Genomic DNA, 27,954 nt, shown 5'->3' on the forward strand with positions numbered 1-27,954 from the left:
TGGGAAGTGTTAATGTGATTACTTAGTTCCAACTCCCTCGGTGGCTTTACCTATTAACCCGCGCTAACACGAAGGGACCTCAGAACCCGGCGATCTTCTCTTCGGGTGGGCTTTTAATCACTCTGTGATGGCACCTCCCTGCCAAGTACCGGTTCCCGGCTTTTACAGCACAGTATTGATTTGCAAAGGCAATAAATCTAAGAGCAGGGACAGTGCGCCCCAGATAATTATGTTGCAGTATACATTTTATTGCTGTGGTTTCAACACCAACAAGATGCATTGCTTTTTAGGGATCCCCAAAAGGCTCACCTCTCGAGCCCCGAGTTTGTTTAAAGTGGACTTTTCAGTTCCTCTTATTTGTCGCCTCCCTCCGCGCACTAGCTTAGTAGCTTAGCTTCCTATTTTGTCTTTAGAAGGATGAACAGTCCAAGTTCGCTGCCCACTGAAACCCAGAACCGGACTAAGGGTGCGTGGGCAATTGGAAAAGTGAAAGCTGACTGGGGGCATAGCATTTTCCCCCTTGCTCTGCCAAGTTTTCTAAAACTGTCCCTGTCATGAAATTATTCAAATTCTAGCCTCAACCATTAAGATAATTAAGAAAAGATATGATGCTTACTTTGTGTAGAAATGCACTGTTTTGTTTTTTTTTTTAATAGAGGTATAATTTCACAATAAGGTCTTGGAAAACTAAAACCAGCAAATAAGATTTTCGATGCTCAATTGAAGCGTAAAATTCTAGACTGACTAAGCCATGGCTCATCCCAACAAACAATGCCACACCCCCCACACACCAACCCTCCCCCCCACACCGCAGAAAAAAAGACAACCGCTCTTGACAGAAATCTTCCTTCCTGGCCAAACCCTAAGCATTTGAGACAGGACAGGAACAAGCTTGTGCGCCTTACGTTTAAACAAGGGAAATGTCACAGTTGCATTGATTGAGGTGGATTGTGTTTGCCTGCTGGGGGGAAGATTTATTAATCCAAGGGTCTGGGTTGTCCAAAAACAGCAAAGGACCAGAGACTCAAGAATAGAAACGAATCTTCAGGCACATGAAGTGGTGCTGCCTCTATTCTTACTAAGGTTTAAGCTGAAAGCATTCTCAACCAGCGTTACTTTACTATGGATCTCCCATAGGAAGAAACCAAGCACAGCTGCAGAGCTGGGGTGTGATCAAGATCTCTGCCTGGAGTGCAGGTCCTGTGCCTCTAGCTGGCTGGGTCGATTTTAGGGGAGATGCATCACCCTGCTAGCCAGACTCGATTTCTCACTGTCAAAAGCAAATGGACAGGGGCTAGACAGTATAAATCGTTTCCAGCACAAAAATCTATAGTTTTACGAATTTCCCCCAAATTTACACTCTGTACACAGAGATATTTCAAAATTGTTCCTTAGTCACTGTTATACAGTTTGTTGTTAGAAACTATTGACATATGGTGACAAGACAGGCTTAACTCACAAGTCCTCCACCTGTCATCATGTTACTTACATGGCTGATTTCAACTTTTGAGTTTCAGCTTTTTTCCCTCATAAGTTTATTTCAAGGGGTGGAGAATGTCTGTGCCATGGAGAGAGGAAAATGTGGGGGTGAGAAATGGGGGGCTGTTTTCCGTCTTCTCTTTCTTCTTTTTCTTTATTTAAAGACCTACCAAGAGGCTCCTAATCGCCAGACCGACTGGAAAGGAGCGCAAATATTTACATGTACAGCTTGAGTGTGTGTGTCAGCCTGAGTTTACACGGCTCCGAGTGAAGCGGATTACCCCGCGAATTTGGAGAATTTGAGTTATTCAAGCTTACCAAGGCCAACAAGACGACCCCCACAAGGCCGTGGGAAGTCCGAGTTTGTGAAGACGGCTCGGCGTCCGCCAAGCCCGGGAGCTGCGGGGCTCACACTCTCCCACTGCGCGTCGCAGGGTCCCCGCATGGTGCCGCGCCACCAGCACGTCGACCGCCCCTCACCTTCCCTTCCGTCAAGGCCCAATTTTCGAGTCCCTTTTGGGAATAGAACCCCGAATGAGAGGCGCACCAATGTGCAGAAGCAGCCATGGTTCTGAGAGCATCCTTTGCCAAATGCTTACAGCCCACTCTTAGCGCGTTCTCAACGCTGCTTCTCTCCAGACCCATTGTCTAGCAGTCAGATTCTGAAGCTCATCGGGTTCTGGGATCCAGCCCTTCACACTGCCCGGCAAATGGGATCTATCCCGTTGGCGCCGACTCTGCGGCGCCAGTTTCTGTCCTACTTCTAGCACTTTCCAACTTTCTTTTGGAACTTTGATTACCAGTAAGAAAAAGAATGGGAGAATCAAGAACTCCCCGAGGCTTCCTCTGGTCTAGATTCCTGCAGTGGGCTACTCCTAGGATCCCATGTCTTAAGGCGAGACAAAAATGCCCCCTCCCGACAGCGAGCACCTCCCTCCCACTCCGGAACTGCGAGACCTAACGGGCTGCATCCGCGGTCGCTGCACTAGCCTGGTGGTGGCACCGCATTCCCCGAACGGATGCCAGGTTCCACCGGGCTGTGAGTAAGGCCACACGGGCACCGCGCCCCGGGCGCACCCTCCCCACCCGGCCCGCGGCCCCGCCCCCGGCGGCGGAATCAGGAAGCGGTGACGTGTGGCAGCGCTGACTGGCTGCGGGCCGCCGGGATCGCCGCTGCCAGCAAATTAAGGCGCAGGGCTTCTAGTTCCAGGGCGCAGTGTCCTCCGCGCCCCGCCGCGCTCGCACGGCTACGCTCAGGCTCCCAGGCATCCGCCCCCTTTCAGCGACTCTGAGCCGCTCCGACTGTCCCCAGAGTGGGGAGGGAGGAAAGACGTGGAGCGGGTGCTGCAGGACCTCTGGGCTTTGCGCAGCTCATGCTAGTCTCCAGCTTCCGGCGGCGCAGCCTGTGCCCCTGCGGAGCGTCCCGGTACTTGCACACCCGGTTGAGCCCGCAGTTGGTACTCTCTGGCTAGTTCGAAGTCTCAGCGGCTAAAGACTCTTGCGGTGGGGGAAAGGAGACACCGGTGTGGAGCTCTTGGGAGGTTGGGGCTGACTCATCTAGAGTCCCTGGCTCCCCTCTGGCTGCACTTGGAAACTTTGCGCTGTGTTTCGGTCTTTGTCTCTTTGGGGGAAGCTGGACAGCAGTTCGGCAGGCCCGGTCCCTGGCCAGGACCGCACACTGGGGGCCATGGAGTTCACGGCATCGCCCAAGCCCCAGCTTTCTTCCAGGGCCAACGCCTTCTCCATCGCCGCGCTGATGTCTAGCGGCGGCTCCAAAGAGAAGGAAGCCACGGAGAACACCATCAAACCACTGGGTAAGTCGGGCTGCTAGACTGTCGGGGATGGGCAGGCATGGCGGGGGGAGCTGCACATTTGTTTGTCTTTCTGTCCCCTAGCTGCATGACGCTCTTGAGGGTGGCCACCTTTTCCGGCTCGCGCGGCAGCTCTGACCCGCGGGCTGTACGTTGCGGGTGGGAAATTTTTTTTTTTTTTTTCCTCTTAGACCCAGATTCTTTGGGGGCTTCACAGTGTTGTTATATGCAACCAGTTTCATACCTCATATGTCGCTTTCCTTACGATTTGTCTAGAATCCTTTTGTCAGGTTGAACATCCGGGGTGTGTGTGTGTGTCTGTAACATTTTTGAGGTAAAAGATTTAGAGATGAATAATGATAAGAGCCCCTTTTTAAGACTCGACAGAATTTATGATGCATCTAACACCTGCTTGTGCATTTGCAACCAAGGAGACTGTCACTTCACAAGAAACACGTTTAATTTTGTTTTTCCCTGACTTGAATAGATTACACAAAGTCAGCTCCTTAAGACCCCTGTCAGGTGCTGTAGAATAAGCCACTTCTAGCGGAATGAACCATTTTCTTCAGAGAAGCTCCAGATATATCAGTAAGACATTTCATAGCTGCTGTCACTTTCAGTGGAGGTTGGCAAAAACATTAGCCAGTAACCATTTCCCAGATTCTTCAACTTTTAGCTATACTGTTTATTTAACAACCTTTACCATTTATAGAAGACACTATGCTCAGAGAAAAGGGAGAAAAGTGACTATACTCCCCTTAGCACGAGTGAAAAGTGTGAGAAAGAAACTGCTGGAGATGTGTTTCAAGTCCCTTCACAACTGGGAGAAAGAAGTGTTCTCATCATCACCTTCTGGGTCCCTGGGTAATAATTAGTTCACATCCTGATCATCTGGTTGCCCTAAAACAGTGAAAAGCATCAAGTAAACAGGCTAATTTTTTTTTAACTTTTTAAATTCAATTTTTTTCTTCTCCCTGTCCTTTCTCAACATTTTAACATCTCACACCTTGAAACACAATAATAATATGGAAGATGAAATGTTAGAGAAGAAAAATAAGGGGCCTCTGCAGAGAGAAGAGAGAGCTACAATCCCTGCAGAAACTTAGAACCAAGGCAAAGGAAACGGGAAGATCTGCAGAAAACATGTCAAAAAGTCTCTCCTCCATGGTTTTCACTCCCTTTCCCTGGTTCTTCCCATCTAACCTCCCGTGTAAATGTAAACCTGCCAAAGAAATGGAAATAACCAATCAGATAAACTCCAACTGTGCAGAAAAAAATTCACCACCAATTTCAAAGTTAACTTTGTGGCCCTTCCCAACATTATCCACTCCTATTTAGGAGGCCTCCAAATTCTTTATAAATAAATGCCCCCATTACTGTTTGGCAGCTAGCAGGAAAAGAGAATTTCAGGTTAAAATTCCTGATAGATGTACAGTAGACTGGGAAACATGTTAGCCTCAGCTCTCCTGTCGTTTCAACATTGCTTCCTTCTCTACTTTCCTGAGGGGGAAAAAAACACCTTCCTCTGAATTCTAAACTATAAAACCATTCACAGCTCAAAGCACCCCCACTTCATTCCAGTCTGTAAAATGAGCATCCTTCCTGCCCTGGGGCTTTTGAGACAGGCTCTGAAAGAACCTGAAGGCATCTTAGTCCCTTTCTAGGGCCAGTTCAACAGAGCACTATTAACTGACTATAATCCAAGGACTCCAGCACGTGAAATACCTATTAAGAGAGAATGCAACACTAGCCAGATGCTAAAGAAACTGTAGGGTGGGAGTCAGAGGTGTCTCATGACTGCTCATTCAAACACATTAGGTCTATTCAAAAGAACCACCTCAGACAACTAAGTCATTAAATTTTTTAAAATTGAGATATAACTGACATAAAATATTGTGTCAGAACATTTCTGTATCATTTTTTTCTTCCATTTCCCAATCCTGACACACTGGTTAGTTTGGAGCTTAGGGAATTTGCCTTTTTCAATTGTCAGAAAAATTTTAAGGCTACTTATTAATTCTCTATAAAGATGTTATGTGAATGTGTTTCTGAAAATATTAGTAGAAAATATAATTTTGTGATCGCATGGTTCTCTTTGAATTTGAAAACAAGGATATGATCATTAATTTGATTATTCCTATTTAAAATTTTTTCCGTGAGTTGATTATTGTAAGAGAAGGTTAAAATTCTCTACCTCTTGCTTGCCTGCCCCAAGTCAAAGAGAAATAAAACATTGTGTGTGTGTGTGTGTGTGTGTGTGTGTGTGTGTACTTAGAACTTGTTTCAATTCCTTGAAGGCACTTAGAACAGAGTTGTTTTGGAGTTCAGTTTCACATTGTCGATTCAAGTAGTTTCTTTTTTAAGGGACGCAAGATAATTGGGCCAATTACAAAACTCCTCCTGTATTCCATCAAAGTGACTGGTGTAGTCCCAGGCCCTTATCAGCTGTGGAGGAGAATGTTTGGTTCATAGGCAGTGGTATTCCAGCCTGATGGTTGATGGAAAACTGTTCTTCCTACTTTAACACTCTGCTAGTCTGGGTTTGGGGTTCTTTTCCTCACAGAACATTTTTTGAGAGAGAGAAAATACACACATTGTCCCTCAAGTAATTGTTTCAAGCCAAGTCCAAAAAATCGGAGAGCGTACTCCCGTGATTTAACAAGCAATATGTTAGTCTTTCATAAGATCTCTCAGACTGGGAGGGAAATTATAAAAATGTTCCAATCTAACATTTGAAAGTCTGGGAAACTGAGAACTGGGCAAAGAAGTGAAGTGACTTAATTTAAAAAAAAAAAACACATTCCCAACACCACAGCAAACCATACCCCCTTTTCATTTTCTCTCATGGGGAGAGGGCTTCAGGAGGGAAGGGAGGTTCCTCTCAAAGTGAGGAAGGAACTGATATTTTTGCTGCTTTGATCTCCGTGGAAAAAGTGTCTCCTCTTTGTCAGAGAGGAAGAACTGGTACCAGGACCCACAAACTGAGAAGAATGTGGAGGGATAACAACAGGAATATTTGTTTTTAATTCTTTATGATCATTGTCGTCCCCATTATCCACTCCTCACATTTTTTCCTCTCCAAAATGGGTTTCAAGTAATGGTAACAAGAACTGGTCCTAGAACTCATTCATTTGGTTCAGCAAGCAAGCAAGCAGGAGCCATGCCACTCCACAGGACTCTCAGGCTTGGTTTGTATAGTGAATGGTCTTCACTGCCCTCCTGGACATCCTGAGCGTAACTTTCCAAAGTCAAATCTAGGTACCTATTTTAGTTGTGCTGCTGTCCTTCTTATATCTCTGATTGACAGGATTAGCTATCATTCTCAATTCTTTTTGCCTGCAGAACAATTTGTTGAGAAGTCTTCCTGCACTCAGCCCCTGGGAGAGCTGACCAGCCTAGATGCTCACGGGGAGTTTGGTGGCAGCGGTGCGGGCAGCAGCAGCCCCTCCTCCTCCTCTCTGTGCACTGAGCCACTGATCCCCACCACCCCCATCATCCCCAGCGAGGAAATGGCCAAAATTGCCTGCAGCCTGGAGACCAAGGAGCTCTGGGACAAATTCCATGAGTTAGGCACGGAGATGATCATCACCAAGTCTGGCAGGTAGCAGGAGGGCCTTGTGGGCTGAGGAGTGGGGAGGAGGGAACGGTGCCCTGTGCGGCATAGGAAGTCTCCAGGAGCTGGGTGAAACTGCCAGTACTGAGCTTGAAGAGGAAGCTTTGCTCAAGGAGGGTTTCCTTCCATTGACTTGCTTTTGGTAAGACCTACTGAGACAGATGTCCAGGCATTTGCTTTCTTGGGATCTGGCTATAGGAAGCCCTACCCCCACCCTAAGGGCAAGAGACTGGGCTCTCTTCCTCCCTGCAGCCTGTTGTGTCTTTTGGGTGCTGAGTTTGCATCTGGAGGGAAGCAGGAACTCGACTTGTGCCTGCTGCGGTGCAAGGTGAGCTGCTCCATGTTGTGAGGGAGGCAGATGGCTTCCTTTTTATCACCTTTTTATCTTCCTTTTATTTGCAGAAGCTCCCATTAAAAACTAAAATTAAAATCAGGGAGATGGAATGAAATTTGAAATGACCACACTCCTGGTAGGAAGGAGCTCTGGTGCGGGGCCCCTCGACGCCGAAGTCGAGTCGGGGCTGATTCAGGGAAGGCAGGAAGGCAGTTCCTGGGACTGGGGCTAAGGGTTAGGGATCGGTGGCCCCTTGGCGCCTGACTGCTCCAGCTCTCAGGTCTCTGGGATGCACCCTCTCAGAATCTCCCAAAAAGAAAACCAACCTGAGAACTCCGCTCTGGCTTTCTACTAAGGCAGGGGTGAGTTTTCTCCCTGCAACATAAGGAGGTTACAGGACTCTCTCTGCTCTGGAGACTTCGCTTCAGAGCCTAATGGGCTTGATGATATAGCACAGGATTTTCCCTAATTGCAGACCTTTGGGTATTAATGAGGACTCCTGTAGAGATGACACTTAAGATTATCTAGGCTTGGGAGAAGGTCAGTCTCTGTATTCACGTCTCTGTGGCTTTGCAGGAAACAAAGAGTTTGGGGGCTGGGTAGAGAGGGAAGGGACCTCTCTTCCTCTCTAATTCTGGTGATTCTCTTTGTCTCACTGTGTCAGGAGGATGTTTCCTACCATCCGTGTGTCCTTTTCCGGTGTGGATTCTGAGGCCAAGTACATAGTCCTGATGGACATCGTCCCTGTGGACAACAAGAGGTACCGCTATGCCTACCACCGGTCCTCCTGGCTGGTGGCTGGCAAAGCGGACCCTCCACTGCCAGCCAGGTTTGTGTCTCCAGATTTTCAGCCAAGCAAAATGTCTCCTGCCCTGGCTGTTTGAATTTTCAGCAGGTCTGTTTTTAAAGCCGTGAGTTCTGGTAAGAAAGCGTTCCAAGCCCAGGCACTCCAGGATTAACTATACAAAATATGGATTAGTCTCTGAGAAAGGCAGAGTTTGTACTCAGAACACTGCTTTTAATTTTATCTTTCTTCATAATTCATTTCAAAGTTTTTCTTAAATTTCAATTGGAATATTTGTTAGAAATCTGGACCCATTTCATATGACACCCCTCATTTCTATTTGGCTAACACCCAACAGAATAAACCTACTGATGAAGTGACTGCCCTAAAATTCTTTTTAAAAGTGTGCATTTTAGTACATTTGTAGCTTTTAGTAGGTATTTGTCATAGTGTGGTTATAACTTCATATAGTAAACATCATTTTGGTAAATGTGGGGTTTTTTTGACTAGTAAAAGGCTCAGAGATGTTTAAGTATGAAAAACAAACTCTTTTTTCCCCCCTCTCCATAATTAGTGGATAAATGTAATTCAACATCAGGTTAATATACTTTTACTGAAAAATTATTCAATTAATATGTTAGGTAATGACCCAAACAAAACATGTCCATTTTTGTGCTAGTCATTGGTGATATTTTTCCAGGAGAACCCTGTTTAACAAATCACATGCAAACCTTTATTGCTGCTGCTTTGCCCAAATGAGCATTCTGAAGGGAAGAAAACGGTACTTTTACTTTATGTGACTATGACTAGCTGAAGAACAGAAATCTAACAGTCACTCTTTAATACAAACAATGAATCTTTACATTTTACACTTCACATTTACATAGCTGATTATACATTTAGGGCTCTAAAACCAAAACTTACAGCTTTAAAGTTGTTTTATGACTATGTAATTTTTATAATTGATAAGCAGTTCATATCAAGGCTAAGAATTTATTTAAATGTACGGGTTTAGGGACTTTGATGTTATGGTTCAAAGTATGGTTCTTTCTAAGTATATAGTTTGGAGTCTTAAGTCAAGGCACAGAATCAACACAGATAATTTACACATACAGTTCAAATGGAATATTAAGCTTACTTAGTAGTCGATCACATTATTAAGCTTACAGTCTGTTAAATACACTAGAGATTAAAAGGAGCCTCTCTGAGTTTTCCATTCCCACAAGAGACTAGGAAGGATCCCAGCCTTTCCAAATCGATATATTAAATAACAATCAGGACTAAAAAAAATTTTAATGACACTCATTTTGAGTGACTGTAAATGACAAATTTACAATAGATATTTAAATAAATATAACTAGTATTCTCTACTATTTCCTATTAACTAGCCAGTTCACACTAATCTAGAGCTTCTTTCCAATATTTACAATTTTTTTTAAAGGGGAAAGAGAGAGAGGAAGAAAGGAGACAGAGAGCGGAGTAATTTAGCAGATTCCTAACCATTTTTACAAGCAGCCTCTCCCACCCCTTTTCTTTTTTTTCCCTAAGTCTTTCCTCTAAGAAGTTAATCACTCTTATTTAGCATACATTTTCCTCCTATCTAAAGGTATGGGGAACTGGTTTAGGCCAGTTGGGAATATGACATGCCTTGTTTATGTTACTAATCTGTTCTGGCTGGAAAAAGAAAGCATGTACCAATACACTATCTTAACTGAAGCATGTTTAAGCTATTGCTGGAATTTTAAGTCCCACGAGACTTGAGAGAAGCGGGGCTTCCTGTATGCTTTTTCGTTCATCCTAGTTCAGTTTATTTATATTGATATTAGATTAAAATGTTTGTGCCTTATAGGATAGAAATATTCTAGATTATACAAGCAACTATTTTTTATTGCTATTAAAAGACAGTGCTATGATTTCTAGCTACATATGGGAAAGGTAAAGAATTTGGGAGGTGATCATTTTTGTACTTATGGTAGAAATTCCTTGCAATTCTAGCTCTTTGAAAGACTTTATTTTAGACTAAAATTCATCAGTCAGTTGTTTCTAATCAGAAGAAATGATGCTTGACAGTATCATTTGATCATAGTAATGGGCAAGACATTGTATATAACCTAAATAATGTTTTATTTTCATAAATAAATTTATGAAATAAATTTCATAGGACATTTCCTTTTTTAAAAAAGTTGATATTTAAATAAATTAATATTTATTAATCTTATATGTGTTAAATTGATACATAAAAAGGGACCATCTCACCAACTTTTAGGACTAAATACTTTTAGTCCTTTTTGGAGGAGTGGGTAGGATGTGGTTGTTGTTGCTCAGGCCCTCAGACCTGTCTGGCTCTTTGTGACCCTATGGACTGCAGCACACCAGGCTTCCCTTCCTTCATCATCTTCTAGAGCTTGCTCAAACTCATGTCCATTGCGTCGGTGATGCCATCCAACCATCTTGTCCTCTGTCATCTCCTTCTCCTCCTGCCTTCAATTTTTCCCAGCATCAGTGTCTTTTCTAATCAGGGTGTGGTGCTTATTAGTAAAACAACTGTATATATAGAGTAATAGCCTTAGAAGGGTGATATTTGAAAAGCTATTTAATATTATGGTTGTGTCATTGAAGAATACTTCAACTGAAAGGCAATTCTGAGCACTCCTTTAAAAAATTATTCAGGCAGACAAATACCTAAAACCTTTAAAGTCCTTGTGTGGGTGTGGTAAGAATCTTTGGTACTGTTGGCCTTTTTGTGCTTAGATTCTGGTGGGCTTTGTGAGTTGAAGCCTGCGATCCCAATTCTTCTATTGTTAGTCCTCTGTGTGACAAACCATGGCATAGACTTCTTGTTCTTTACACGAATATTGTTAGGAAAGGTTTTTTGTTTGTTTGTTTTTTAACTTTTTTCCTTTCCTTTGTTCCCTCCATAATATGTATGTTTAATGGTAGTTACAAAGATTCTATACAAAATATAAATATAAATAACCTGTGGCATGGATAAAGGAATTTATCCCATTAAATCAAGGACATTTCCTTCCCCTGTTATTAGATCTATAATCTCCCACGACTTCAGAAAAGCTTATGTTAAGTGGATATTAGGATTGTGATTCACAAAGAGTTGTACTTAGTTTAAAGCTTTGCAGGTAAAGCAAATGACTTGCATTTAACTGTCAGTAGGTAAAAGCTAGCCAAAAACATAGCAGCTGATCAATAAAAGACAAATACCTGATAAGTACATTTTTCCCCCATCAAAGCTTTTTTGGGGGGAGGGGGGAGTGCTTAGGCTATTTGCAGATAAATACACTAAATAATTTGAAGCTTACCCAGCTTGTGTTCACTCTCATTAGCGAGCACTTAACTAGGTAATGATGAAAGAAATAATATTAAGGTACCAGGAGAAGCAAATAGACTATGTGATCTATTAAAAGTTCCCCGAGTCACTGCATTAGGCACTGTCATGCTTATAAAGAAAACAAACTTTAACCTGAGCCACCTTCGAGTTTAAATGGATAGATTCTCTAGAATTGTTTCCTCTTTTAAATTATTTGTCTTCACTGCTTTTTAGCAATGTTTATACTAGGAGCTCATTATGCAATTACTATAACCTAGACTTTGCTTTGAAAATATCTACAATTGAATTTTATATTTGACAGAAGCAGACCAGTAGTTGATTAATTAGATGGAAAAAAAAAAAAAAAACCTTTAAAAAAACAACTTGCTCAGTAAATAATACAAAAGGTATTAAGTATTATCCCTTGAAAATCAATAATAGAAAATGTATTAAGTATTACCCCTTTAAAATCATTGGTACACAAAGAAACACATTTGTATGTTTTAGCATCATTTTGGCATTGCTATATTATTAAATTTGAGATTAAATGAGGCAAATAAAAATTCACCATTTATATGAGATTTCTGTGTTCCTTTAGAATCAGGATATTTTAAAACCCACAGTGAGATTTTTTAAAAATGTCTCAATAAAATTCTGTCATAATTTTCTTAGGTTGTATGTACATCCAGACTCTCCTTTTACTGGCGAGCAGCTACTCAAACAGATGGTGTCTTTTGAAAAGGTGAAACTCACAAACAATGAACTGGATCAACATGGCCATGTAAGTAGTGCTGGGACTACGCGGATTCCCGGGGTAAGATGGAGAAGACACGTGAAACTTTCTCTGTTGAAGTCTCTTCCTTTTCTCCCTTTTCCCCTCCAACCTTCCAGCTCTGAGTCATTCTGTGAGAACATTCTTGTGTTCTTTGGGGAACCCTGATACATACAGAGATGCTGTATGCCATTTCTATGTAAGAGGGTCAGGGACCTTTGGCACCGTGTAATCCCACTTCTGCAAATGCTTTACCACCTGTGCCAACTAAACAAAGGGAATGTGCATTTTGGAGGTTACTACAGCCCATTCTTGGATTAAATATTTAATTTCTATCAGTGATAGATAACACAGCATAAAGGGAATGGGGCTGAGACCTCCTATGGTGGTTTCCCAAAGTATGTTCTGCAGAATACATTCTTGTGAGATACAATGGGACCAAAGGGTTTTACGTACAAATACATTTGGAAAAGTGCTGTTCGCTCATTACATATCTCTTCTGTAGTGAATCTTATGAGTATTAGAACACAGAGAAGTCTTGCAGTTAAAAACAAAATTATTTGATTTTATATATCAATAAGGAATTCATCAAATGTGGAGAAAAGAGAAACTGGAATTCTGAGCTCCTATCAACATTTAATAGAACAGCCGTTGACACAGGCTTTTACACAATTGCTAAGAATGCTTTTTAAGGAACTATCTGTGATGTTATTTCATGCGCTTAAGTAAAGATTTACATTTTAAAAAGTGTTTTAGATTTTATGCTAAGGAAACTTCAGACAGACATGTATGCTTCTTTTTGATGAGAATACTGTTTCTTTTCTTTTTTTTTTCTTTGCCCTGTTTGCCAGAAAGCAAGTTGGTATTTTCATAATTTCTCTCCTTGGCTTAGATATTCTGATATAATTATTCTCTCTCTTATCCCTTTTATTAAGGCTCTTGTTACTTAAGGTTTTAATTTTTATTGGATCCATGCAATTTAGAAGAAGAGTCTCAAAACTTTTCAAAAAAATTGGTTACATATACATAGATAATAAATTAGAGAGCTCTAGACATGGTTTCAAAAAATTGGATTGAACGTAAAACCAAGTAAATCACTTCAGGCACTGCCACCATCCATATGCCCACAGGAGACCTTGTTTATCCTGACCAAGTCAGAGTAACTAGGTTAACCTACAACTCAGTTGTCCAGAATTGGTGTGTTTTCCTTTCAGCATCAGTGTCATGGAGAGGAATAGCACTAAGCCATACTTCAGGAGCTCTGGGTTCTAGTCTGATAATGCCAAGATCAGACCGTGACAAATTGTTTGCCTAAATCTTAGATGATTGCTAATATCCATTTTGGCTTTAAAATTTTATTATTTAATATATCTCTTTTTCAACAGAAACAGTATGTTCTGAAAACTACAAGGAAATTTTTTAGATCTTGTGTTGTTTAGACAAGTTCTCTGAATCAGCCCTGAAGAAGCCCCCCTTTACAGATACATTTTTGGTTTTATAATAGGAAAATTTCTTATTTCCAGGAATTTATTTCTCCAATGAAATAAAGTCTACATTTCTATCCATGTTTCTTAAATCCATGAAAGCCTGAGCAGAGGTTCAAGAAGCCCTGGGGTCTGAGACTCAGTCTCGGGTCTGAGTCTGTCAGATACCTGAGTCTGTCAGACTATCTGCCTGATAGTCTGTCAGAGTCAATACCCTTTCCTAAAGGAAATTAACCTAGGGCTGGTATAAATAAGGAAGAGGGGACCTTATTTAAAGCTTAGGGCTTTTTCCAGTGTGTATATATGTGTGTGCGTATGTGATTTGAAAACTCCTGTCTTCTTAGTAGAACATGTACTGAATGCTCAGGTTTTTCTTATACCAGTTTCAGGAGGCAAATGTTTGGCTTTGTCACTTCAAGTTTATTCGTTTTAGGACTGAGCACAGATATCTTCAATTCCTTGGAATAAATGCATTATACAAAGAGATAAGTTTTTAAAGTTTATTTTGATTCATTTTAAGCTCTCATTTGCTTTAGTAATTCCTATTCAGATTTGGGATCAGAAAAAGATGCCAGTTAATGCCCTGTAACTTTGTTGGTGTATATCTCAGGACAGAAACAGATTGATTCTGTATCAGTTATCTCACAGTGACTAGTAGTTAACTCTCCTAAAGTCAACCAGCATTAACATTCACCCACACACCCAAGTTAGCCAAGGAAACAAGAGAGCAACAATACTGCATGCTGTTGGCCCTGGTCCTGCCGCAGCAAGTATCAAACACCTCCTCTGAGAGCCATGCTGTCTGCTAGGCTCCTGGGGTGAAGGGCATACAATGTGAGCCCTGTTATCCCAAGAAAAACATACTCAATTTTGTATACTTAGGTAGCTGTCTGGGTGTGGTGTTGGGGGAGATGTAGAAAATCTTTAATATCTGAAAGTAAATTTGTTGCTCAAATTTCATAATGGCAATTGTATTTTATTTCAATGATACATGAAAAATAGTGCCTTTGTAAACAAGGGTATGTTTCTAAGTATCGGGCAACTTTTATTAGCTATAGAATGGAAGACAGCTGTCATTATCATTCCTATTTAGTTGGTAACTGGAAGTTGGAATCCGTGAAGCTATCAGACATGATGATGATGATGATGATACAGTTATATTTACTGAGCACTTCCTATTTGCTATGTGATTTACAAGAGTTACATCATCTGATTCTCACCACAACTCCTGAGAGTTTAAAACTTAAATGCTTTTGGATTTAAGAAAATGGGGTGAGAAAGGTTAGATCACTTGGCCCGAGATTAAAAGAGCAAGAAAGTATCAATTCAGTATTCCAACCAAAGTCCATCTCACACCTCACTGCCTTTTATTTCCCTACCATCCGCCACCCACCCAAACCCCCAAACCCCCACTGTGCCAAGTAACAATCTGGCTTCCTTGAATATGTAATTTCTTACTTTAGAAAATTTAGAGACATACTGCCTTTGGTCTAACCAGACTAAAAAACAAAAACTATTTTTTTCAAAATAAACCTATCCTCCAGATGACTTTGTCCTCTATAATTTTAGAAAGAACACTTGAAACAACCTGTGTTATTTGCAGTTGTTTTGGTAAAATGTGATTCACAATGATGACTCTGCAGTATTATGTACAAATTACTTGCCTGGAGAATGGAAAGGGTAGATTTTAATCTTAAAACTACATTTGAAACTGTAGATTTTATGATTCTTTCTTTGCCTCATTGTAATTGGGCCTGTTTAGCAATATAAAAACCTAAAATTCAGTACTGTACTTTCCATTCTTTGTTGTAGATAATTTTGAACTCAATGCATAAGTACCAGCCACGGGTGCACATCATTAAGAAGAAAGACCACACAGCCTCATTACTCAATCTGAAGTCTGAAGAATTCAGAACATTCATCTTTCCAGAAACAGTTTTTACAGCGGTCACTGCCTACCAGAATCAACTGGTGAGTGTACCCTTCACAATTTTTTTTGCCAAAAAAGATGAGGTTTTAGGAGATGCTTTTATCTTCTTGGAGAGAAGGGCCATCCCAGTACTCAAAACAGAAGTTTACTTTGAAGAAAGCTATGGTGAATCAGCCCCAGGACCTCCAAGTATGTTAAGTGACTGCAGCTCAGTGTTTTAAAGATCTGTGTTTCCTAGAACCTTTACTTTCCCAGTCAAGCTGTTTACTGCCCATTCTCCTGCCAAAACCTATCCCAAACTGACTTCTTACCAGTTTCCTTTACCTCCTCTTGGTAGGGCCTCATGATGTACATAACCATATACTCACGACTTCATAAAATTTTAAAGTTCAGTTTTTCTGCTAAATTAGCACACATAGTCTAGCCAACTACCCAAACTATTGATTTGTTAGATATTTTGTGAGACTTATTCAGCTGAAATTAGGCTAAGATAATTATAGTAGAATGATTTTAAATACCTCTTTAGATAATAAACTGTATTATCTAAACATCAAGATATCTAATTTATAATATTGAGTTTTGTATTTTCTACTCTGTTGTAAATCATATTTAAAATTTATGCATTTCTAAGGCTTAGACTAAGTTGGTAAATAATTATCAAAATGTTGCTAAGGATTGGATGCTATTAAGATTCTTCCCAACTCATTTTTCTTTCATAGTCAGCATAAACTTGAAGGCTTTCTATATGACTTTGAGTAGACTTCAGTTCATCACTGTGGCTGCCATTTTCTTTGTCTGTAAACTGGGACTAAGAACTGGACCATCTTAGGGAATTCCTGTAAAGGTCAAATGGGATGCTGTGCATAAATATGCCTTTGGAAACTCTAAGGCACTCTATCAAAAAAAGGCATGTTGTGACTATTAGACTGTCTCTGGAATGTCCAAAGAGGATTTGTCACCATATGGATTTTTAAAAGTTAATGGCATTAAAAAAAGTGAAATAATGTATAAATAATGAAATCAATGTATGAATATTATCATACTGTTTATCTTTAAATGAAAGCAAAGTACTATACCATTTTTATTATCCCTAAAATAACACAAGAGTGGCAACTTTCAGAGAATGCCCAAGCTAAAAATTTGGGTATAGACTGAAGCCCACAGAGGCCTAAAACACTAATGCTACTTTTCTTAGAATCTAGAACACTGACATCAACAATCCCATTTTCAATTTATTTGAGAACCCAGGTAATATAGATATCACAGGTTCAGAAAAGATTCCTGAAACATTCATTCAACTTACACTAACTGAATTAGTAGCTTTTTATACTATAAACATTGAAAAAATAAAGTATTAGTCACTCAGTTGTGTCCAACTCTTTGCAACCCCATGGACTGCAACCCACCAGGCTCCTCTGTCCAAAGGATTTTCCAGGCAAGGATACTGGAGTGGTTTGCCATTTCCTTCTCCAGAGGATCTTCCCAGCGCAGGGATTGAGCCCACATCTCCTGCACTGAAGGCACATTCTTTACCTACTGAGCTACCAGGGAAAGACTCATATAACACTGTGTGTGTGTGTGTGTGTGTGTGTGTGTGTTAGTTGCTCAGTTGTGTCCAGCTCTTTGCAACTGCATGGACTATAGCTGCCAGGCTCCTCTGTCCATGGAATTCTCCAGGCAAGAATACTGGAGTGGGTTGCCATTTCCTTCTCCAAGGTATCTTCCCAACCCAAGGATCAAACCCAGGATTCTTGCATTGCTGGTGGATGCTTTACCATCTGAGCTATTAGGGAAATACAAGAGATCCTGTTGATGTTTGAGAATGAAACAAAAATTTGTCATGTGAAAACTTCATTGCTTTTATGAAAATTATCTGTGAAAATTACGGACAGAACAAAATTAAGGGAATTTTAAGTATAACATCTGAGATTTGGTCTAACTGGCAAAAGCACAATCCTGAATAAATATTGGCAGGACCTCTCATATCACAGAAAATGGAACAGGAGGCTATTATCTACATGATTATAATACTAGCTAATATTTGGGTACTTACCATGTGCAAAGCACCATTTAACATACATTGTCTTATTTAATCCTCACAATGATATCTTGAGATAGTAACAACAGTATTTTTATGTTACATTTCATAGCCAAAAGAATTGAGGCATGGAGTTAAATAACTTATCCAATGAGACCTTGCTGCTTCCATCATAGATTTAAATCCAGGTGGTTAGGTGTTAAATGTCAGTGTTCTTAACCTCTAAGCTTAGGCACTTGGTGTCCCCAAGAAAGCAGAACCTCACTTCCTCTCAGCTTGTGACCCTGATGGATTCAAGACATTGTTTTTAAAGGGTTTTAGTTCTTTCTGTTAATTTCTTTTCTTTTCAGCCTGTGCTCACTGCTTACCTGCTATGTGCAGGGAGCCCCTCACACTGACAGCAGTCAGTGTAACAAGATGGTAATCATTCTAAATTGACAGAATATCCGCTGGCATTAGCTGTTTCTAATAGGAGCTGTATGCTTTAGTGACATTATCTCATTGAATTCTTTTGTTCCTGGTCAACATTTATTTGGAAGATTTTCAAAATCCAAAAGTTAAACAAATAGTAAAATGAAGCACATGTGCTCTCTACCCAGATTCAACAATTAACATTTTTCCAGTTTGCTTTACCTTCCCTGCTCCATTTCTCAACCTCTGTTTAGGTATCTACTTTCCCCCTTCTCTCAATCATTTGAAACTAAGTTGTATGCATCATGATACTTTACTTGTAAGTACTTCTACAAGCCCAGACTGACAATAAGATTATTTTGTAACCACAATATTTTTAACACATTTAAAACTGAGTTCGTATTAAAAATTTCAGGTTAGACCAACAAATGTCTTTATAACTCCTACCCCCTTCCCCTAAACTAGTATCCACCAAAGGTTCATGGTTTGGATGTTACTTTTAACTTAGAAAAAAAAAACTCTATATATTTTTAATAATGTATCACTTAATTCTGATACTAATCCCCTGAATAAGGCTCTATGAGATCCATTTTGTGGATGAAGAAACTGAGGTTCAGAATGGGCTAATGGGCTAATACACTAGCCCAAATCTGGTAAGTGGGATAATTCCTTTTGGGTGTTAATTCCTACTTTTTGAAAGCATCATGCTAGAATGGAGGATTAAGAAAGTGACCACTGACAGTGTAAGGGCTTCGAAACTGAATTTGAAAATACTTAGTTAAAATAGGTTAAGATTCTAATAACCACATATCCCAAAACCAGTTACTCCTCTTGAGAAATGTTTATTTCTAGTCAAGATTATAAGTGGGCTCAAAAATCCACCTACCAGTGCCTATCTAGCTTTCACTGCATCATTAAGTGTAGTGAGTGATATGATTAGTATATCATTTCATTGCTAAATAACCCACAATAAAAATGACTAAAATCAGAACTGATTTTCTCAATAGATCCTGCCAGGTCTGAGTTTATTTCTGTGCTTCTACTTTTAAAGCCATAATCCCTACCTAGCACAACGCCGCGTGCGTGCACATGTGTGTGTGTGTGTGTGTGTGTGTGTGTGTATGTATATGTACATCCCGCCACCCCCTCCCGCCCCCCCGCCCACACACACTGGCATTGTGCTAGGGGTTATGGCTTTAAAGGTAGAAGCATAGAAATAAACATTGCTATATCATGCTTGTCTACTGATTTACCTATAATAAACATAAAATAAATATATAGGAATTAAATATGTGCTGCTGCTGCTGCTAAGTCGCTTCAGTCGGGTCCGACTGTGTGTGACCCCAAAGACGGCAGCCCACCAGGCTCCCCTGTCCCTGGGATTCTCCAGGCAAGAACACTGGAGTGGGTTGCCATTTCCTTCTCCAATGCATGAAAGTGAAAAGTTAAAGTGAAGTCGCTCACTCATGTCCGACTCTTAGCGACCCCATGGACGGCAGCCTACCAGGCTCCTCCACCCATGGGACTTTTTAGGCAAGAGGACTGGAGTGGGGTGCCATTGCCTTCTAAGTACAGTATAAAATAATTTTTTCATGGCTAAATAATAGAAAATAAAGAAAAGATGTAAAATTTCACACTTAAGATCATATTTATATCTTTTAAACTTTGGATAGACATTACTTTCATATCTATTAAAAGCCAGATCAAAGTTTCTAATAGAATTTGTGAAAAAGCTTCTCATTTATGGTGTCTTGTAGTTTTATTTGTAAGAAGTGAAAAAGGTACTTTTTCCCCTATTTTTTGCTATTTTTTTCCTCTGGTTTTTGTGAGGAAATGATTGAATTTCTTTACATTATTAGTTTAAAGCTAAATACATTACACTCTCAACAAACTATTTTATAATTTAAGATTTAAAGGTCATACATTGTTTTTGAGCAGGCAAGCCATTGCTGTAGAGTTGAAGTGTAGGTCAGGTTTCATTTTTAAATGCCTTTGGACAGATCTTTTCCTGACAATTGGAGAAATGGTCTCTGAGGGCCAATTTCACCTTGTGGTTGGGAACCCCAGCTCTACTCAGAGTCCAGTGATATCATATGGAATAATAACTATTGGAAAAAGTCCCTTTCTCTTTGGTGCAGCTGGCAGTGTAAAAATCTGCCCTCTATTTATGCATACACTTATCTATAGATAAAGGAGATGTTGAAAAAGTGAATTTTGTGGTTAGGAAATGCATTATGATCCATATTTTTAAGATAATACATGAAAGAAAAAAAAAAAAGGGTGTATTTTTGCTGGAATGGGCTTCACTGGTGGCTCAAGTGGTAAAGTATGTGCCTGAAATGCAGGAGGCCCAGGTTCAATCCCTGGGTCTGGAAGATCCCCTGGAGAAGGGAATGGCAACCCACTCCAGTATTCTTTTTTTGTTTGTTTTACACTCCAGTATTCTTGCCTGGAAAACTCTATGGATGGAGGAGCCTAGCGGGTTACAGTCCATGGGGTCACAAAGAGTCAGATACACTGAGTGACTGACACTTTCACTTTTCACTTTCATGCATTGGAGAAGGAAATGGCAACCCACTCCAGTGTTCTTGCCTGGAGAACCCCAGGGACGGGGGAGCCTGGTGGGCTTCTGTCTATGGGGTCACACAGAGTCGGACACAACTGAAGTGACTTAGCAGCAGCAGCAGCAGCTACACTTGAAACCGCAGGATTTCTTAAGCACATACTACTGTCCTTACTTGCTAATTGTTTTTCCTCACAAAATGAAAAACACTGCATTTTAAAAATTTGTTGTTGAATCATAAAGACATTTCGGTAGTTTCACATGGGTTCTATACATATTATGTTCAGTAATTGACTATTTTGGGATCCTTCTTTTAGTTTTACCTTTGACATGGGTGACGTTGTTTAATGGCATTACAAGCTGCAGGCATTTTATATTACAAAAATGATGTCCAACTGAAATCACTGTATATAACTCAGATCCTTTCTTTCATCAGTTCTCAAATGTATAACTTTTTCAGTTCTCCCAAATTTCATAAAGGGATGTAAAACTATATCTGCAAAAATGAATTTCTGTTAGCTACTGGTTTTTATTTAAGTATCTATGGGATAAAATCTGTGCCTAAACTTTTAAAAATGTATGATTAACTAGAATGTTAAAACTTTGCTATTTAAAAATTTCTTTTTCTGAAAATACAAAACAAAATGAAATGCTTTTTATATAAACTTAAAAAGAATTTCACTTAGTCTATAACTGGTAAACATGAAATCATATTTCTAACTGCTTGTTTTTGAAGCAAAGTTCAACAAACATTTCTGGGGAACTTATTGTTGGCACCCTGATAGATTGAGTCTAGTGATACCACAGTGAGCTCATTAAGAAGTTTAACCCACAGTTCCTCTGTTGCTAATCAGTACTTCATAAAGCCTGTTCAAGACTGTAGTGGTTAGTTCAGGGCCCCCAAACAATGGTAGTAAGAGATCTATTCAGCTTTTATCCTCTAACTTTCAACAGTAATTATTAGATAACAGGAATTAGGTAACATGGCCCATAGAGAAAGTAAATATTGGGTTAATGTCCTGAGATGCTTCTCTAACTAGCACACTAAAGTTTAAATCACTGCTGAACCAATTGGTAAATCTAGCTGTATATACTGTTCTTGAAGCTACAGTTTGAAATTATATCAAACTATAAAGTAGAAAAGTTACCATTGATGCTCTTGGGGATGATGAAAGAAAGACTATAAAGATAATAGAAAGAGAAAAATTCTAATAAATGAAAGAAAATTCCAAAGAAATCTGAAAACCTGTGCTGAATTGGATTTACTTCTCATTCAAAGTTATGGTGGTAATACTAGATATGGTAACACATTAGCTGACAACACACACTGAAAATATTTACTCTCTATAGTAACTCCACAATCATCACATTCTAAGCTAATAGTCTTTACCTTTTGGAAATACAAATAACAACAAATACAATTCTCAAAATCCTTTTCAGGGACAAAGTGGTTAGAAGGTCTTTAGTTATTATATAGATAATATTTTATATTCTTTTAGTTTATGAAGGACTTCCCTGGTGGTTCAGACGGTAAAGCGTCTGTCTACAATGCGGGAGACCTGGGTTCAAGAAAGCTTGATGTGGTTCACATTTTTTAAAATTGTATTTCATTTATTTATTGCTGTGCTGCATGGCTTGCAGGATCTTAGTTCCCTGACCACAGATTGAACCCAGGACCTGGCAGTGAAAGCACTGAATCCTACCCACTGGACTGCCAGGGAATTCCTGAGCTGGTTCACATTTTAGAGGGATGGTTGCAAAAGGACTTTGTTCAAAATTGTTTCTCCATCAGATATTATTTGCTTTTGTCTTCAGAAAATTTTATCCACTGGCAAATCCATTCACTTTTTAATCTTATAAATGAGCTTGTAGGAACTAAACTTGAAAGGAGCCTTAACTTTATTCATGTACCTCACAGTTTCAGTTTGAAAATTTCTGGGTTTGGTTCGCCCCTAACGTCACTGACTGCAGTGGATGTAGTGCCACCCTCTTTAGTAACACTTAAATGACTTCCACTTCTGGTCGGCTGTGTATCGCTTTGCCTGCTCCGTGGAATTTTAGGAACTGCATGTTCTCAGTTTTGTTGATGAATTATTGTGAAAGTGTTTTCATGAACTATAAAGCAATTTAGAAATCTGAAACATTTTCATTTATAATTATTCAGTAGAAAGAGATGAAAAAAATCCTGTCTTTGAGAATTCAGAAATCTTGTTGATAATTTATAATCCAAGAATATATTGATTGCTTGGGCTTTATAAGATGTTTATAATTTATTTCAGACAAAATTTTTTGCCTTTGCCCTGAAAATTGACCTTCAGTACTAAATCCTAGTCTGAAAAGAATAGTTAAAATAGTTAAATAGTCACCCTTTAGAAATCCATGCCCTTAATTAAAGAGGTGGCTGAGTGTGAGAGAGGTTCTCTACAAACTATTGATGGCCATATATTAGGGACAACCTCAGAAGTTCCTGTATATTTCTTTCTATGCACACTTAAAGTCCTGTTGCTGTCCAGTAAGAACAGGTTTCTTACTTATCTAGGTTATTTTCTTCACTGTTTACCATTTTCCATTAACTAAGCTAAAAAGGAAAATTAGCAATTTTATTTTTGGCTGCTCTAGAGTAAATGTCATAGGCTAAAAATAAGAATTTCTGAGGTATTGCCAAGTGTCCTTAAAAATAAAATTTAAATAAATAAATAAAATATGCTAGAAAATCAAAATAAATAACTTGTATAAGAAAAAAAACTAATATCAAAGAATCAATCTTATAACTTGCCAATATTAATGATAGAGAAGTAGCATCTCTCTGGCCAGGACAGTGTGGGAGGTTCTATTCTGAGTGAGGTATATAGCTTTTTGTAGTTTGCACACTGAATAGCACATACTGAGAAAACTTGAGAAAGAAAAACAATGATTTTCTTTTGTAATGAATAAAGCAATTCTTCAGGTGGTAATGGTTTAAAGTGAACAGTAGATACATTCTGATCAAAGGAAAAGTATTGGCAAAACAGTATTTCAAACTGTTGTTGATTGTTGTTCTGTTTTTAATTGTGTTTACTATTTACTTTGAAAGAGGAAGGCATGCCTCCCTCAACCTCTAACTTTTTTTCAGGTTAAGACTATTGTGTGTGTGTTTATCTCTCTCTCCAAAGATGAATGTGGGCTCTCATTTGGACACAAATGAGCTATGACTCTCTTTAAAGGGTGGTTCTAACTCAGATACTAACTAGTTGTGTCCTACATTCTCCTCCATGCCTTTTAGCTCTAATACTCAGGAATTTTGCAAGTCAAGTATCTTTTAATTAGTGTTTCCTTTATTTACTTATTTTCTTTGTACCTAATATATTTTTTCTGAAACATGAAGTACATATGTTTTAATGGATCTTTCTACATTAATATTGTGTACTGTGGGAATTATGGCTAGCACAGCATAGACACTTAATACTTCAGACTATGATTCTTATTAGGAAATAAGAATCTTTTTTGCAATACTTTTTTCCATATAAGCGTAGAGTCTGGAGACCCATTAATTTGATTCTAATTTGGTCAGATGGTAAGGGGAATGGGGTAAATTTATATGCTGAAAAGTTTATATCATGTATCTATGTCATATTTTTCAGTACAGTTTTGAACAGGAAGCTATTATTGGGGTGTCTATTGTGGTATATATAGGTGCCCATGGTATTAACAAATGAGGCTGTCAAATCAGCATGAGGCAACATTCTTGTTTTTATTCCCTTTACCCACCAATGCTGGTGGGTATTGTCCAATTCTGGACAGTTTCCTCATTCCCTAGTCCAGCTCTAGCCTTTCACTGCTCTTAAATACTTCTCACATCAGGCACACTGTTCATAAAAGGCCCCCATTTCTAACTGTCTCTATTTATTGACTTCCAGCCTGTTTTAGGAACAGATACTCTGTCCTCAAATACTTCCTTTTCCTTGATGCCTTCTCTGACCAATTCACCCAAATTTGTGAATTTCTTTAGCAATTTCAACCTTTATCACAATACTGAGAGACACTAAGATATTCTTAGACATTCTTGGGGTGCTATGATGGAAAATGAACAAACTTTTTGTTTCTGATTTTGTTTCCTTGACCACAGACATGACACTGTTTTGTTACTCATCTTCCCTTTCCAGATAACCAAGCTGAAAATAGATAGTAACCCTTTTGCCAAAGGATTCCGGGACTCCTCCAGGCTCACGGACATTGAGAGGTAATGAGAATTTTCTGTTTACTTTTTTGCCCTGATAAGATAAAGAAAAGTACTAGTTTGTAAGAGCACACTCCTTGCAACACCAAAGAGACATAACTTTACTGTATATAATCTCCAGTACTCTGTACAGTCTCCCGTTCTCTGCCCCACCTTCACTTCCAGTTATAAACCCTACAGATATGCAACTGCTGAAGTTCTGACAGTTGCTGCAGTTGAATCTATTCTATGCTCCCATTTCTGAGTGAAGTGGTTTCTTTGAACAGGACATTAATTCAACTGCAAAAAATAGGGCTTGTTTGTTATCAAAGACTCAGTCCTCTTGATGATATTAAGCTTCGTGTCTTAAGTGGCAATCCACAGAGAAAATAGAATCTTAATAGCCTTTGCCTTCTGAAGTGGATATATTTGCTAACATAAAGACTATAAAGGTAGCTTGGAATTCTGAAGCAAAAAGAGGCAGTTTAAATCAAAGTGCATATTTTATCTACAGCGTAGAATGCTTGTATTTAATAGGAAGGCTATTGGATATCTGGACCTTTAAGGCAAGTGACAATCATGTGCCTGTAATTTACCCTAATTTTTAACTGAAATGGTTCACACAGTGTGAGACTGTTTATGTGATGAGTAATGACTATATTGAGATGCATATTTGCCCAATGTGAATGGAAAAAAAGTTTTTTTCAAAGAAAAGATTTTTTTCAACCTAACTGATTATTTGTACCCCTAAGTGTACTATGCAACTTTCTGTACTTACTCTGTTTTGTTTTGTTTTTGTGAACACATTTAAATTCTACTGTCTTTGCAAATTTAAATTATAAAATAGTCACCATTTTATAATTAAATCATAAGATTTATTCATCCTGTGTATTTAATCTCTTATATGTCCTGGAATCTTTACAGACAGGTGGAGTACCCTAACTACCAGCCCTCTGATTTATTTTATCTCCAGATCTTTAGGTGGTTTCCCCACCAACTGCTACATGGTTCTGTCACACTCTTTGTTACCTACCACATGGTCATATGTCCTGACCTCAGCACTTCTCTTTCCTGTCCTGGCAACTCAAATTAAAGGATTATTATAAGTTTTAGCAACATCTGTCTGATCCTTCCATCATCCTTCCCAATGCCAGAGCATAAAGGTGTGGTTTTGATTTTGGGGGGAGAGATATAGAAGCTCAGTGAGGAAGCAAAGAATCCAGCAGGAGAGACTGAAAATTGGGCAGGCATTTGAGTAGAAAAGATTAGTTAGTTGAGAGTCTGACAAGTGATTGGGGGTACTGAGATCAGGGAAAGGAACTTGAGCTTGTGGTTGAAAATGCCTTGCAAAATGGATGGCAAGGAGGTAACTCTTCGATTAGGTAGAACATAGGCATGCAAATAGGCCACAGGATCCAAAGCAGTGAGAAAGCGGTATCAGCAGTGTGGGTGACAAAGGAGTCCACATTTACAAAGACTTTTTGTGACCCCATGGACTGTAGCCTATCAGGCTCCTCCGTCCATGGGATTATCCAGACAAGAATACTGGAGTGGGTTGCCATTTCCTTCTCCAGGGGAATCTTCCCAACCCAGGGATCAAACCTGGGTCTCCCACATTGTAGGCAGATACTTTACCATCTGAGCCACCAGGAGGTGTTTTAAAAAGGCTACTTCCATTTAGGTGTGATCTTTCTCATCTCCTGTTTCTAGAGTGCCAAAGGCACTGATTCACACTGGATTTATGCAGGTGGGATTATAATAGGTGAATTTTTTCTGCTTTCTAATCAGGTATCAGGCAAAAATGAAGACAGTGGTTCAGTGGGGCAGTAGTGATGTGTTTTTATAGTGTGCCTCATATCTTCTGTTTCAGGTCAGGGGTTGAGCATGGTATATGAAGACAAAGCCATGGGTTAGAGTCCCTGCTCTGCCTTTCCCTGGCTGAGTGATCCTAGAGAAGTTACCTAAGTTAAGTAGATCACTTAAGTAAGATCTTAAGTAAGTAAGTTAAGTAAGATCACTTCTAAGTGATTCTCAGAGGTTACCCTGAGTCTGTTTCCTCATGTAGAAAATGGAGAACATAACACTGCTCACTTTATTATGAGGACCATGTAAGATGACATTTATGAAAGCACTTTAAAAATCTGAAAACGTAAAATAATTATATTTTACTAGATGAGCATCTGGTGGAGGCGTGGGTTGGCAGTGGCCTGCTGCAGGGTTGGGGGCACTGCCTGTAGCAGTGCTTGCATGGGAACTTTTAAAGGAGGTCACCATTATCTTCATTACCTCCACCGTGGTTTGGCCTCAGGTCAAATAACAGGGAGGGAACACAGCCCCGCCCATCAAGAGAAAATCGGATTAAAGGTTTACTGAGCCTGGCCCTGCCTATCAGAACAAGACCCAGTTTCCCCCTCAGTCCCTCTCTCCCATCAGGAAGCTTCCATAAACCTCTTATCCTTCTCCATCAGAGGGCAGACAGACTGAAAACCACAGTCACAGAAAACTAACCAATCTGATCACATGGACCACAGCCTTGTCTAACTCAACAAAACTATGAGCCATGCCATGTAGGGTCACCCAAGGTGACCAGATGTTCAAGCTGGATTTAGAGAAGGCAGAAGAACCAGAGATTAAATGGCCAACATCCGTTGGATCATCAAAAAAGCAAGAGAGTTCCAGAAAAACATATACTTCTGCTTTATTAACTATGCCAAAGCCTTTGACTGTGCGGATCGCAACAAACTGTGGAAAATTCAGAAAGAGACTGGAATACCAGACCACCTGACCTGCCTCCTGAAAAATGTGTGTGCAGGTTAAGAAGCAACCGTTAGAACTGGACATGCAACAACAGACTGATTCCAAATTGGGAAAGAAGTACGTCAAGGCTGTATATTGTCACCCTGCTTATTTAACTTGTATGCAGAGTACATCATGAGAAATGCTGGACTGGATGAAGCATAAACTGGAATCAAGATTGCCGGGGGAAATATCAATAACCTCAGATGTGCAGATGACACCACCCTTATGGCAGAAAGCAAAAAAAAACTAAAGAGCGTCTTGATGAAAGTGAAAGAGGAGAGTGAAAAAGCTGGCTTAAAACTCAACATTCAGAAAACAAAGATCATGGCATCTGGTTCCATCCCTTCATGGCAAATAGACGGGGAAACAATGGAAACAGTGACAAGACTTTATATTTTTTTGGGCTCCAAAATCACTGC

The 27,954-nt window shown here is 39.7% G+C and overlaps 1 protein-coding gene across 1 annotated transcript in view; it reads left to right on the forward strand.

The window, feature by feature from the left end:
- The first annotated feature begins 3,166 nt into the window (after positions 1 to 3,166).
- The window catches only part of TBX20 (T-box transcription factor 20), a 43,111-nt gene continuing 18,323 nt past the window's right edge, over positions 3,167 to 27,954 (forward strand). The window contains exons 1-6 of the mRNA NM_001192237.1: positions 3,167 to 3,293; positions 6,633 to 6,891; positions 7,902 to 8,066; positions 12,016 to 12,124; positions 15,412 to 15,570; positions 24,684 to 24,760. Of these exons, the coding sequence (NP_001179166.1) occupies positions 3,167 to 3,293; positions 6,633 to 6,891; positions 7,902 to 8,066; positions 12,016 to 12,124; positions 15,412 to 15,570; positions 24,684 to 24,760 (896 nt within the window). The remainder of the gene's footprint in view (positions 3,294 to 6,632; positions 6,892 to 7,901; positions 8,067 to 12,015; positions 12,125 to 15,411; positions 15,571 to 24,683; positions 24,761 to 27,954) is intronic.

The sequence above is a fragment of the Bos taurus genome, chromosome 4 (genome assembly GCF_002263795.3).
Source record: "Bos taurus isolate L1 Dominette 01449 registration number 42190680 breed Hereford chromosome 4, ARS-UCD2.0, whole genome shotgun sequence".
NCBI lineage: Eukaryota > Metazoa > Chordata > Mammalia > Artiodactyla > Bovidae > Bos > Bos taurus.